The following is a 12,635-nucleotide window of genomic DNA, read 5'->3' as shown; positions in this document are numbered from 1 at the left end:
TTATCAGAACATAGCACTACATTGATAAGCAGAATATAAAACCATCACTTAGTAAAGTGTATAAACTTTTGATTGCTATATTTTTGTCTACTCACATTCTCATATTCTTGTCTACTCACTTTTAAAATTTACTGCAGTGTGTAGAAAGGCTATGCAGACAGAAGTTGGTTTCAGCAAATTGTTGTTGACTTATTTTAATGCCGCACTTTGCATCCATTAATGGTTGTACTGTAAAATCAATGAGTTTCACTTTTTATTAGTAATGAGGCAAGCCATTAAGGCCAAGCTGTACAACAGCCGCCAGTTTATATGAGCCCATTAAGTACTTAATATCTCTAACCAAGTTATAGCTACAGTGAAGAGTATAGTCATTCTTGTGCTTTGCTGGGATAGTTATGTGACTTAAAATTGTATTTGTGTACAGAGGTTAAAAAGTAAACCTTGAGAAACGAAGCTGGCCAGAGCTGTAGTCTAACCTTTATTACTGCTGCTTCTGTTGTAGCACCATATTTTATTCCTCCCCTTTTTGGATGCCGTTTCGTTCATCTTAGTGTTTGTCTTCTTTTCTGCCATCTTGTCATTGCTTAAATTGTCATCACAACACTACCCTTTCTCTTGTCACTTGATGGTAAATAGCATCTGTGATGCTGTAGCTCTTCATATAGTGAGACTCGGAAACAGTGGTATTATTTTGGGAGCAGCTCTTCATGCACATTTGTTTGCATGCTTGTTTTCCTTGACCCTTGAATTCAGCCTACTCCACAATTCTGTGCTTTGTGCTTCCATACTGAACTTTTAAGTTGTAGGGTCATGTGTGCGGTAAAATACTATGAAAGGTATGTTAGCTTGCTAGCATTGGAAATAATTCATATTTGAAAACATTGCAGGCATCTTTTTAAGTGCTGCGCAGGTTAGTCTTTTCCATTGTTATGCTCACTCGCTCTTTACTTCCAGCTTTGTGCAGTCAGCATTAAATAGCATCATTGTCACAATGAGATTTATTGAACCTTGCTTCAACAAAGGTGAAGAGCAGATCCCTTTATCTTAGTGGTAGAAAACTTTTTGCTGCCCTGCACATTTATAAAAATATTGGATTGGATGTTGTCCTCTTCATTCCTCCTCACAAATGGCTGTCTGATCCGACCAGTGGATCTGGCTTGGCCACTTCTTCCAGACTTGAATCTAAGTCTCAAGCTCCTCCCTTTACTCATAATACACTACACCCACCCCAGTACCTCCGATCTCGTTTGCCACAAAGCCAAAGGGAAGATCTGGTCTCTCTTTCTTCAATTGATATCCTTTCCAGATTTTAAAAGTTATAGCTTAATTTCCTTGACCGCACGTAGTCTTAGTCTGTCCTATTGTATAACCTGTTGCATCTCCTAACTTTCTTTCTCTGTTAATAACTTCTGCTTAAACTAACCTTCTAAACCCTCAGCTCTACTGCTATAGCCTGACTATATCCCCCTCCTTTCTCTCCCCCTCCCATTGTCCACACTATTTATCTTTTTTCCCCCCACTTCCTGTCAGTGTTTATACATTGGCCTTCTTTTGAACAATGATTATCTGTTTTGCTTTCACTCTCACATGTAGTAAATTTTAGACCCCTGCTATCAGTGCAACTCTTAATGTTCATAATTTTTTCTTTTGTTTTGCTCTTTAAAATTAATTTTGTATTTGCATTATTTTTAATAGCTTTTTGTCCTGTATGTTTATCTTTGCTTATGTTTGCTGGGGCTATTTCCTCTTGGGTCTCCACTGAAAATGGATGCTTACTATCAACGCAATGCAAACAGTTAATAACCTTTTCTGTTTTACAATTATTTTGTATTGTGGTTGTTATTTAATATTTGTATGTTGTCACTTTATCTTTACCTATGTTTGTTGGGGCTTTTCCCCTCAGGTCCCCACTGAAAATGGGTTTGTTTGCAAACTCAGTTGGACTAACCCGGTTAACAAATGTGAAATAAGTAAATAAATTGTATGCTCCTCCATGTTAGTGTTAGTGTGTAGAGTGTTAGTTTTCTAGTTTTAAAGTTTTTAAAAGTTTGTTGGTTAGGAATTTAGAGCTTTTTTTTCTTGTAGCGTGTCTTGTAATGTTTTTTGGTGGTAAGGTAGTTAAGGTAATTTAGGTAGTGTTTTTGGGTTATAGTGGTTAAGAGTTTTCATAGTTTGTTCCTAGATCTAGCTTTAAATAGTGTTTGTTAACTGGCAGAATTTAATGTGCAGATAATTACTGACAAACCATCTTCAGGTTTTAAAAGATGAACTTCTTGTGGGCACAAGTTTCCTAATCAGGATGCCCTCATGGAGTGCATCTGCTGTTTAGGTGTGGACCATCTCAAGACAAGTTGTGACATTTGTGTGTCCTGCAATCTGCATACACTGGCAGACAGGTGCAATAAACTTATCTTGAGGGGTCTTCTTCCTTCGGCAGCTGAGGCTCTGACACCCTCAGTGGCTTTGTCTTCCTCCTCCAAGGAGCCTAAGAAGAGAGGGGTCTCTCTCTACCTCACCAAGGGACCCTTTGGAGCCTAGAACTAAATCCCAGAAAATTTCAGATCCGTTGTCCGTAGATCCAAAGAAATCCACTGCCTCACCAGATCCACAGGCCTCCTTGGATTTGACTGAGGTCATCACCGTATCTTCTCCTGTTCATTCAGCTCTGGCATTGGATCCTAGGGCTCTGGATCCTAGAGGTAGAAGGAGGTCTCCAAATTGGTTAGGACAGTCCCCTTTCCCAAAGTTTAGGCATTCTAGACCTCCCTCCTTGGCTTCCTGTAGGTCCTCCAGAATCTGGTCCAAGGCACACATAGTCTGGATGATGAGGAAATTCCTCAAGACTCGGATACAGATGGGGTTAGTATCAGCTCCATCCCGTATTGGACCTGTGAGCTAACCTGGCCTATACCATCAGGACTCTGCCTCCGATCCAACCCTTGGCTTTGGATGTGCAGGCTTCGGGACTCCCAAAAGTGTCGACATTTGAGCTGGGGAAGCCAATTTCCTTGACTCCGATAGTGCCCCTGATCGGCCATGTTCTTATTCCTTCAGAGCAGAGCGGATCTCTGAGCCAAGATGTCGGCACTGGGTCAGCTCCACCCTTGTCAGAGCAGTCTCTTCCTCTGGGTGCTTTGGCCCTTGGCAGCACGGGTCTGATTCTCTCTGGAGGTCACAGATCTGGAGTGAGTTTTGACTGCCACCCCCTCTTTGCTTGGGCTCAAAGTGAGGTGGAAGGTACTTCTCTGGCCACAATGGCCTTCCAGGTAGTGGAAAAGGTATTCTCCCTCAGTGGAGAAGTGTTTTCTCACATCCTGCAGCCTATTCTCTAACTCCCGTTAGGTTGTGGTCTTGACCTTACTCATCGTGCTCTGAGTCATAATTTTCCGAGCAGCCTCCAAGCTCTTTCCACCCAGGAAGAATTCCCTTCTTCCGGTACTTCCCTTGAGTGTTCCATGGAAGAAGTCTCTTGGAAGATAATGTGCAAAAGGAGGTACATCTACTCCCTAATGGAGTCATTGACTGAAGACATTGACTTTGATGAAGGAAAAAGATCCCCTCGATCCCCACGTGATGATGTCTCCTTTGGAGACATTCTAGAGATCCTGAAACAGAAAGGTGGGTGGTCTGCCCAGTCTCCTTCTGAAGAGTCATTGTTCTTGGAAGCTTTTGGGGTGGGCCCGTCTGCATCCTGGGTAACCTCTCCCCCCAGCGGATGACCTAGTTGATTTGGTGTCCCGCCGGACATAGAAGGAACTGAATACCATAAAGCCTATCCCTAAGCTCCCTGATAGGTTCCTGGCCCCACTGGCTGATAGGAAGCACTGGATCTAGGGTCTGGTAATTGATGCTATCGTGGTGGTGTTGGACACTAAAAATGAACCGGTAGAGGTGACTTGCAGTGTCCATTTACCTAACAAGGAGTCTAGAGCACTGGATGGGATTGGAAAGTACTTTTACACCTCTGCCATTATCACACTGCAGTCATTAAACTATTTAGCTCATTTTACCCATCTAGAGAGACAGCTTATCAAGGCTCACAGCTTCTTTTTCAGAGTCCATGCCTTGGCAGAGCTTAAAAGGCTTTTTTCCAAGCTGGCCACTCTGTCATCCATTGCTAACTCCTCAATGAGGCTAATTTCCCATACAGCGGAAGGTACCTCTTGGGCTGCTGGTTCAGGCCTATCCCTAAGGAGGCACACATGGATGAGACTGTATGATTTCATGGAGCCCTTCAAGGCATCCTTTGTTAATGCCTCTTTTGATGGCTCATCACTGTTTGGGCCTTCTCACCCACTGTGAAAAGGATAGGAAGACCCTTTCTGGCATGGGGATCAAATATTCTACGCCTCAGTGGTCCTGTTCCAGTAACCAACTTGGAGGCAAGAAAATGTGGTTCTGCAAATCCCAAGGGCCTTTCCAGGATAGAGGAGGATGGTTTATTGGTTGATGCTGCCCTAGTGGCATAGGGGGGGCTGCAGAACCAGGACTTAGGGCTGCTATCAGTGCTCCTGGAGTGCTGCCCAACTGTCCATCTCTAGAGGCAGTTGGGTGTTGGCTTTCTTTGCACCCAGATGCCTAGATACTCTTAACAAACAATTCATGGATGCTAAATATAATGTCCAGAGGGTATTGCATCCCCTTTTCTCATCATCTCCACTCACCAGCAAGAACCTCCCTCATGTACCACCTAGTCAGAGGGAGCAGCCAGCTCAAGAAATTTGAAAATTTCTGCAAAAAAAGAGTAATCCAAAATGTCCCAACCGAACAAAGAGGATTCAGAACTTGCTCCCGCTTCTTTTTAGTGCTGAAAAAGACAGAGGACCTAAGATTTAAGGATTTAAGCAAGTTGAACCTTTATGTAAAGAAGTCAAAGTTCTGAATGCTTATGGTCCAGTCCAATCTGCCTCTGTTGCACAATGATGATTGGATGTGCTGAATAGCTCTCAAGGACACTTACTATCATATCAAAATAGACAGGCCCTCCAGGAGATTCCTGCATTTTAGGCTGGGAGCCAATCATTTTCAGTTAAGAGAACTGACCTTTGGGGTCACTACAGCCCCCTGGGTGTTTACCAAACGTATTGCAGTCATAGCAACTCACGACTCGAAGGGTTCTGGGTGTTTCCATACTTAGATGACTGGCTCCTCACTGTCCCCACAAGGCATCAACTTCTCCAAAGCAGAGATTATCTGATTCAAATCTCACACTCTCTGGGCATCAGCATAAATTTAAACAAGTCCAGTCTGACTCCTGTGCAGAACTTAGAATTCATAGGAACACAGTTGAACATGAGGGATCAAATAGCTTCTCTCCCCCTTCACCACATAATGCTGAGGATTCAAGTTAAGTAACTACTATCCCATTCATCCCCCCCATGCACGCCTAGTTTTACAAGCTCTGGAGTTGATGTCAGCAGCAATCTTGTTAGTTCCTCTGGCAAGGTTTTTTATGTGAATTCTTCAGTGGACATTAGCAGTACAATGTCTATACTCTACCAGCCTCTGTCTGCTCCTGTCAGACTGACACCAGTCTGCAAGAGTCATATTCATTGGTGGCTTCTATCAGACAACTTCTTTTTAGGCAGGCCCTTCTTGATTCCCCCTCCAGTGGCCACAGTGACCACGGATGCTTCTCAGCTGGGTTGGGGGCATTACAAGAGAAAAATGGTCCAAGGTACATAGTCCCCTCTGGAGACCAGGTTGCATGTCAGTGTCCTTGAGATGAGAGCACTCCTTCTAATGTTGCAAGCTTTCAGGATGTTCTCTCTCTGGGGACCATTACAATTCACACTGACAACATGTCTGTAGTCTAGTACATCAACGAGTAAGGAGGAACTTGTTTTTACCCCTTTTGTAAAGAGGCCATGAGGGATTTGGAATGGGCAGTATCTTCGGACCACCTTCTGGTTGCAACTTGCATTCCGGGGAAAAACCAACGAGCTGACAGACAGACTCAGCCGATCTATTCTGATTCCACGAGTGGTCCCTCAGTCAATCAGTGGCAAACATGATCTTCAAACACTGGGATCAGCCTTGCTGTGACCTTTTTGCCTCTCCCCTCAACAACAAATGCAATTAGTTTTTCCCTCTGATCATCTCCCCTTTGGGGGAATCCCCGAGGGACACACTGGTACTTGATTGACCCCCGTGGTTTCCCTTTATGCATATTCCCCTCTTTTACTGATCCTGAATTTTTGTCAGAAGGGAAGCAGATTGAAGAGCCCAGTCATTCTCATTGCCCCCTTCTGATCTCAACAAATATGGTTCCCTTTCCCCTGGTCTTATCTAAAATATCCTCCATGGATACTGGAGCCAAGACAGGATCTCCTCTCTCAGCCATCAGAAATGCAGCATCCCAGTCTTCATGCCCTCAAATTGACTGCATGGTTTCTTCATTTCCAACCATAGTAAGACAGTCCAGGCTTGCTTCCCCTGGTTTGTAGCATCATCTTACCCTCACAAAAGGGTTCACCTAAGAAAGTCTACAACAGGAAATGGAAAAGGTTTGTTGTTTGGGCTGCTAATAAAAACATTGATCCCTTCACTGCATCAGTCTTGGATGTGTTACTTTTCCTTAGTCCCCTGTTTGAAAAAGGAGCTTGTTTTTCTACCATCAAACTCCAGTTACTTGCAATTTCTAATTTTCACAAGGCTAGTCAATCCCACTCCTTGTGTACCTTTAGATTATACAAAGCATTTATGAGAGGTACCTTTTTATTGAGATCCCCCATTAAAGATCCTTCTCCACCATTAGATCTCACTGTCGTGCTGCAGAGTCTGACTCAAACACTGTTCGAACCAGCAGCCAGTTGTGACTTGAAGTTTTTGTCATGAAAGACAATCATTTTAATAGCCATTACTTCTGCGAAAGGGATTTCTGAGCTGCAGGCGTTGTCTTCGAAATCTCCTTATATAGTCTTTCATAAAGATATGGTCTCACTCTGTACCATTCCCTCCTTTATGCCTAAAATAGCTATAGAAAGCAACATTATCCAATCTATTCAGTTGCCAGTATTTTCCCCAACTTTTCCAATAAAGGAGAGTACATTCTACATCTCCTTGACGTTCATAGGTAACTACATTTTTATTTACATAGAACAAAACTGACAGGAAGTCGGACCAATTGTTCTTAACCTTTTCTGATAACAAATTGGGTTGAGCATTATCAAAGATCACACTGGCCAAATGTATCACTGAATGTATCACCTTAATTTATTCTTGGAGAGGTTTAGAATTACCTCGACCCCCAAGGGCGTATTCTACTAGATCCATTGTTACGTCTTCTGCCTTTTCTTCCAGAACTTCCATTAATGATATTTGTGCGGCAGCCACTTGGTGAAACATTCACACCTTCATTGCGCACTACAAATTGGATGTGGTATCTGGAAGCAGGGCTTCTTTAGGCTCAGCGGTACTTCGGCATATACTTCCATGAGGGCCACCCAGGAACTTGCGTAGCTGGGGACTCTGACCTATTCCTGCAGAGGAATGAAGACGACAGCATCAGATTAGAAAGTTATGTTTTACCATAACTTGGCATCTGTGTTGTCCATCTTCATTTCTCTTCACTTTCCCACCCAGCCAACCCCCTGCCTTAGTTTCTAGAAGATCTAGGGGCGATTGAGGGGATGCTTGTGTCCCTTGCCTGAGCCTGCATTACCACTTTCTCCTCATTGTTTTTTGACAATTCAAAGACTGTTGCAGACTTGTTTCACTCTGCCCGACATGCAGTAACATCAGATTATATCAAATGGGATACTGTAAGGACAGATCCGTCTGTATCACTCAAAAATTTGTACAGTGAATTTTTAAAAAGCTTTATTTCAGCAAGACTATTTCAGTATTGTAATTCAGGCAGAATGAGGTTTGTTGAATCTTATGTGAGAATAGCACACAGATCTACTGTAAGAAGTATCTCTGTTATTGTATTATTATGGACTGTAAACTGTGACCTGTCTCATTTCACACAGGGAAAGTGTGATTGCATATTAGCGAGAGCTTAACTCATTCTTTATCAGGAAAGTCTTAATTTGTAAAATTATCACATATTTTGACATGTATCCTTCTTTCCTAGTTGTGCTGTATCTACATCACAGTATCCCTGCATTCTTATTAAGAATAGAAGACCTGTCTCCATGTTAGCTGGCATTGTACTTTGTATGTTGTTGCATGGATGCAAAATAAAATCAGTTATAGACTGAAATGTTTGATATTTTGATCTCATTTCATCACATATGATCTGGTCTTAGGTGACTTGTGTTACATCCTGTGGCATTGTTGTCTTCTGATGGAGGTGACACTTTAGTCATAACCCTACTGTGTTGGAGATTTTAGTTGGTTTATTATGGTTTTAAGGAAGATAATCCTCTGTATTGTACTGGCTCTTGCTTTGGCTGTTGCTTTCTGAAGAAAGTTACTTACCTGAAGGTTGGACTACACAGTAGGTAGATAGAATTGAGCCTTGCAGATCCATTGCTACATTCAGGATTTATATAACACTTCCATGGGTGAAGTAGTTGCAATTTAGGCTAAACAGGCTAAGCTTTTTAGTTATGTTGCTTTTGAATTATATTTTTCACTTTTTCTCTTTTTGTCTTACTATAGCTGTTATTTTTCCTGCTTAGGTTTTTTAATATTATCTTAGCACTGAAGTGAAGTATTCAGATAATGGAAGATCATTCTCCGCAATGTCTCTGGGACGGCTCTTGCGACGTGCCTCCTCCAAGGCCTCTGACTTCCTGACCCTTAACTCCAGTGGTGGATCACCTTCTGCACTAGATGGAGAGATTATTTACTCCAAAAACAATGTCTGCGTCCACCCAACAGATCAACTGCAGGGTCTTGGGGAGCATCACCCAGGTAAGCTAGTTCTTTATGTTGCTGTGCTGATGGTGTTTTTGTAGGCAGAAGGGGACTATGTGCAATGCTAGCAAGCAAGATTCAGACTTGAGTTTGTCATTGCATAATTGTCATACACTTGATTTTTTGTTTCCCTCTACATTAGTGGCAGGACTGAAGGGTGCTGATCCCTGAGTACCTATTATTAACAAATGAGGTTAATGAAATAATGCTGAATAATTTGTTAGGCATACCCTCTCATTAATTGGATTTTTCCGTGTAGCTAATACTGTTGCACTTTAACAAACATTGATTATTGGAAGTGCAAGTTTAAATGTTATTTTCTGTGTTATTAGGTAGGTATTGCTTTACATGTGTTGTATATTTTTATTTTATTTTGTTTTGTGTCATGCATCAAATGGATGACTACAGATAGTTGCTTGCAGGAAGTACCAGTTGCATTAAAATGCGAATGTCGCATTCATGGCCCAGCCATTATGTATCACAGAAATGTTGGGCAGCTACAAACTAATAACCCTGATGTTAGCACAGCCACAACATGGTCATTACAACAGTCCCTTCAGCACTGAAACAGCAGGAAGCAATACACAGGCTTGTTTAGTGGCACATATATAGTTAAGTAGTCTAGAAAATAAATAGGATGGTTACAGCAGGTGATTCTTGTCACAGTAACAGATACACATGAAGATAACGCTGATTGCTGTGTACCTGTGCAGTTGTCTGAGACTGGGACTGTAGGATGATGCTGTGCTACAGCTATGATACACAGAAAAAATAAATCCAGTCAAAATATTGATAGATGCATGTATTACAGTGAGAAGAGGAAGAATGGCAAACAGTATTGGTGTTATGTCTCAAAGTTGAGAGAGGTTTAAAGGAAGAGTGGTTACTACAGAGGCCACCAGCAGACTTGACTTTGTCATGTCAGTGTCTCACCACCATATCCTGAACTCTGCGAAGTATGTGAAGACAGTGGCAGTTGCAAAGGTCAGAAGGCCAAGGAAGCCATTACCTCCCTTAAGCCACTCAAAAGATTGTCAACATCTGCCTTCCAAGACTCTTAGTCAAACTATCTCACAAAGTGGGACAGAACAAACAGCTCAAACTGCTGAATGTAGTAGCTGCTGTCACTGAGTCAAAACCTGAAATATCCCCCTGTAACTTCTAAATGTTCTTGTACAATCTGAGGATCAGGACTAAAGCATTGCTGGTCTAACCTCATACAGTTATCATTCATGGCAAGTTTCCCACAAATTTTATTATGTGAGTAGGTTTGTCCTTTCATGGGAATGATTTCTGACAAATGGGTGCTTAGCATTGTTGGCAGAGGTTACTGCTAGCAGTGGAAGGAACATCTCCCTCCATTTGGGGGTGGGGGGTTCTCCTCATGTGCCAGACTAGACTTTGTTTACCACTGTACTCCAGCATATGCTGGGCACAGGGGTCATAGAGCTAGTCCCTCCTTTGGAGAGGATGAAAAGTTTCTACTCCAGAATTTACCTGGTCCCCAAAAAAGAGCTGTTACGGAGACCAGTGTTGGACCTGTCCTTTCTGAATACTTTTGTCAGTCTCCCCAATTTCAAGATACTTACCCTGCAGACAGTGCTTCCTCTTCTGCCGGACCACTGCTTCATAGTGAACATGGATTTGAATGATCCATATCATCATACCCCCCCCCCTTACATATCTCTTCAGTAGATGTTAGATTTGTTCTGTCTGGTTCACACCATCAGTTCTCTGCATTTCCTTTTGGGCTAGCCACTACACCTTGAGTATTGACAAAATGCCTTGCTCTTGTATTGGCCCATTCACGCACTCTTGGCATTCACATTTTTCCCTATTTGGGCAACTTGCTGATCTGTGCAGTGTTTGCATCCAGGTGTTTGGAAATGGTATAGATGGTCTCAACTTTATCTCCCAGCTAGGGTTACAGTTGAACCTTCAGACGTTTTGCCTGACACCCTCATAAAAACTTGTCTTCCTGGAGTACTTAATCAACACACACAAAAGAATGACCTTTCTTCCCAAAGACAAGGTCCTATCCTACCAGATTATGTTTCAAGAATTCTCCAGGAGGAACATCACCCCAGCAAGAGAATTCCTGAAAATTCTAGGACTGATGGCATCCATGGTAATCATAATACCTCTGGCCAATCTCCACATAAGGAAAATTCAAGGGTATGAACAAAATTGTTGGACCCAGCACCCACATTCTGTAGAATATCAGTTGCTGGTGCTGTCCTTCATCAGACGAGAATACACTGGTGGAAAACAGTTGAATATCAACCCGAGACCTCTCTTCTTCCCACCTGTTCTAATGCAATCTATCCAGACAGATTCATCTGACTTCTCTTGGGGAACTTTGCTAATGGAAGCACAAGTGCAGACCACTTGGAATCCCAAAGGTGCATGGAAGCTCATCACTATCAAAGAAATATTAGCAGTGGTCCACGCCTTGAGAGTCCTTCACCACCTGTGGACTCTGGGTCCTCTTCATGTGGTTACGATTAACTCACCACAGTGATGTGGTACTTCAACAAATAAGGGGCTACGATGTCATATCCTCTATACCAGTTGGCAGTGATGACCTTTACAGCATTCTCTGACTTTTCAGGTATCATACATCCTGTCAGACCAAAATGTAGTGGCAGATAGACTAAACAGATCCTGGCCAGACCTGTGCAAGTGGCAACTCAAGGCAGTGGTGTTCCAGGATCTAGTCCAGTTGTGGGGAAAGTCTTAAGTAGATCTGTTTGCCCCATTTCAAAAACAGACACCCAGAGAAATTTTATTCCAGACATCCTTGCAGCCATGCTTGTAGAACAGATGCATTCTCAGACCCTTGGACAGGAATGTACAAGTGTACGTTTCCACTCTTTTCACTGAGTCACAAGGTATTACTTAACATTCAGAGAGAAATGCCAAAGATCTTACTTGTGACCCCCTATTTGCCCAGGCAGTCTTGATTCTCCCTTGTAATGGTATTTGCCAAAAGCAATTACCACAGAATTTCTCATACTCTTGATTTGCTCTCAGTCTCCAGGGCAACTGGTGTACTCACTTTGGAGCAACTACAAGTGACAGCCTGGATAACTGAATCTGGACTCCGTTTGAGTACTTGCATCATGAGGATGTGCAGCAGGTGTTAAAGGAGGCAAGGAATCCTGCTACAAGGAAATGTTATGTCTACAAATGGATGCGGTTTTCTAAGTAGTGCTCAAGTGGGAACAGAGGGTCTTCAGGTTAACATCCTACTGTTCTTGAAAGATTTATGTGAGCTACTTCAAGATGGCTTATCATATGCATTCATTAAGATGAATTTAGCTGCCATCTGTGCTTCCCTGCCAATAGATCCTCCTTGTTCTTCTCTTTTGGTGAAACAGTTCATGAAAGGAGTATTGCCATTGAGGCCCCTCACAAGCAAATTCCTCCTTCATTGGATCTCAACTGTGATCCTGAAATATTGACCTTACTACTTGTCAGACCTGCAGCTTAGGCTGATTTGAATCTCTTAACATGGAAAACTGTTGTGCTTATACATCTGTAAGGCAAGACTCTGAGATAAAAAACCTCATGGGTGGGACAACCTTAGCTGATTTTCTGCAGAGATGGAGTTGTTATTCACTAACCCCAAGTATTTACTCTCTCAGTCTGTCAACCTTTCTGTGTTCTTCTCAGAATCCGAGTACAAGGGAGAAAGGGTACTTCATACCTTGGGAATGCTGTAAAGCTTTTTATTTGGATACAGCAGGAAAGAAGGGTCGACTTGTCTT

General features: G+C 42.5%; 1 protein-coding gene across 1 annotated transcript in view; it reads left to right on the top strand.

The window, feature by feature from the left end:
- The window catches only part of TBC1D16 (TBC1 domain family member 16), a 1,714,417-nt gene that overhangs the window by 419,153 nt on the left and 1,282,629 nt on the right, over positions 1-12,635 (top strand). Inside the window, exon 2 of the mRNA XM_044068073.1 lies at positions 8,628-8,862. Coding sequence (XP_043924008.1) covers positions 8,691-8,862 — 172 coding nt within the window. The 5' untranslated portion in view covers positions 8,628-8,690. The remainder of the gene's footprint in view (positions 1-8,627; positions 8,863-12,635) is intronic.

Source organism: Protopterus annectens, chromosome 4.part0 (assembly GCF_019279795.1).
Source record: "Protopterus annectens isolate FY-2018-M chromosome 4.part0, PAN1.0, whole genome shotgun sequence".
Lineage (NCBI taxonomy): Eukaryota > Metazoa > Chordata > Ceratodontiformes > Protopteridae > Protopterus > Protopterus annectens.
Note: the sequence above shows the minus strand (reverse complement) of the source record. Positions and strands in the feature narration are given on the sequence as shown.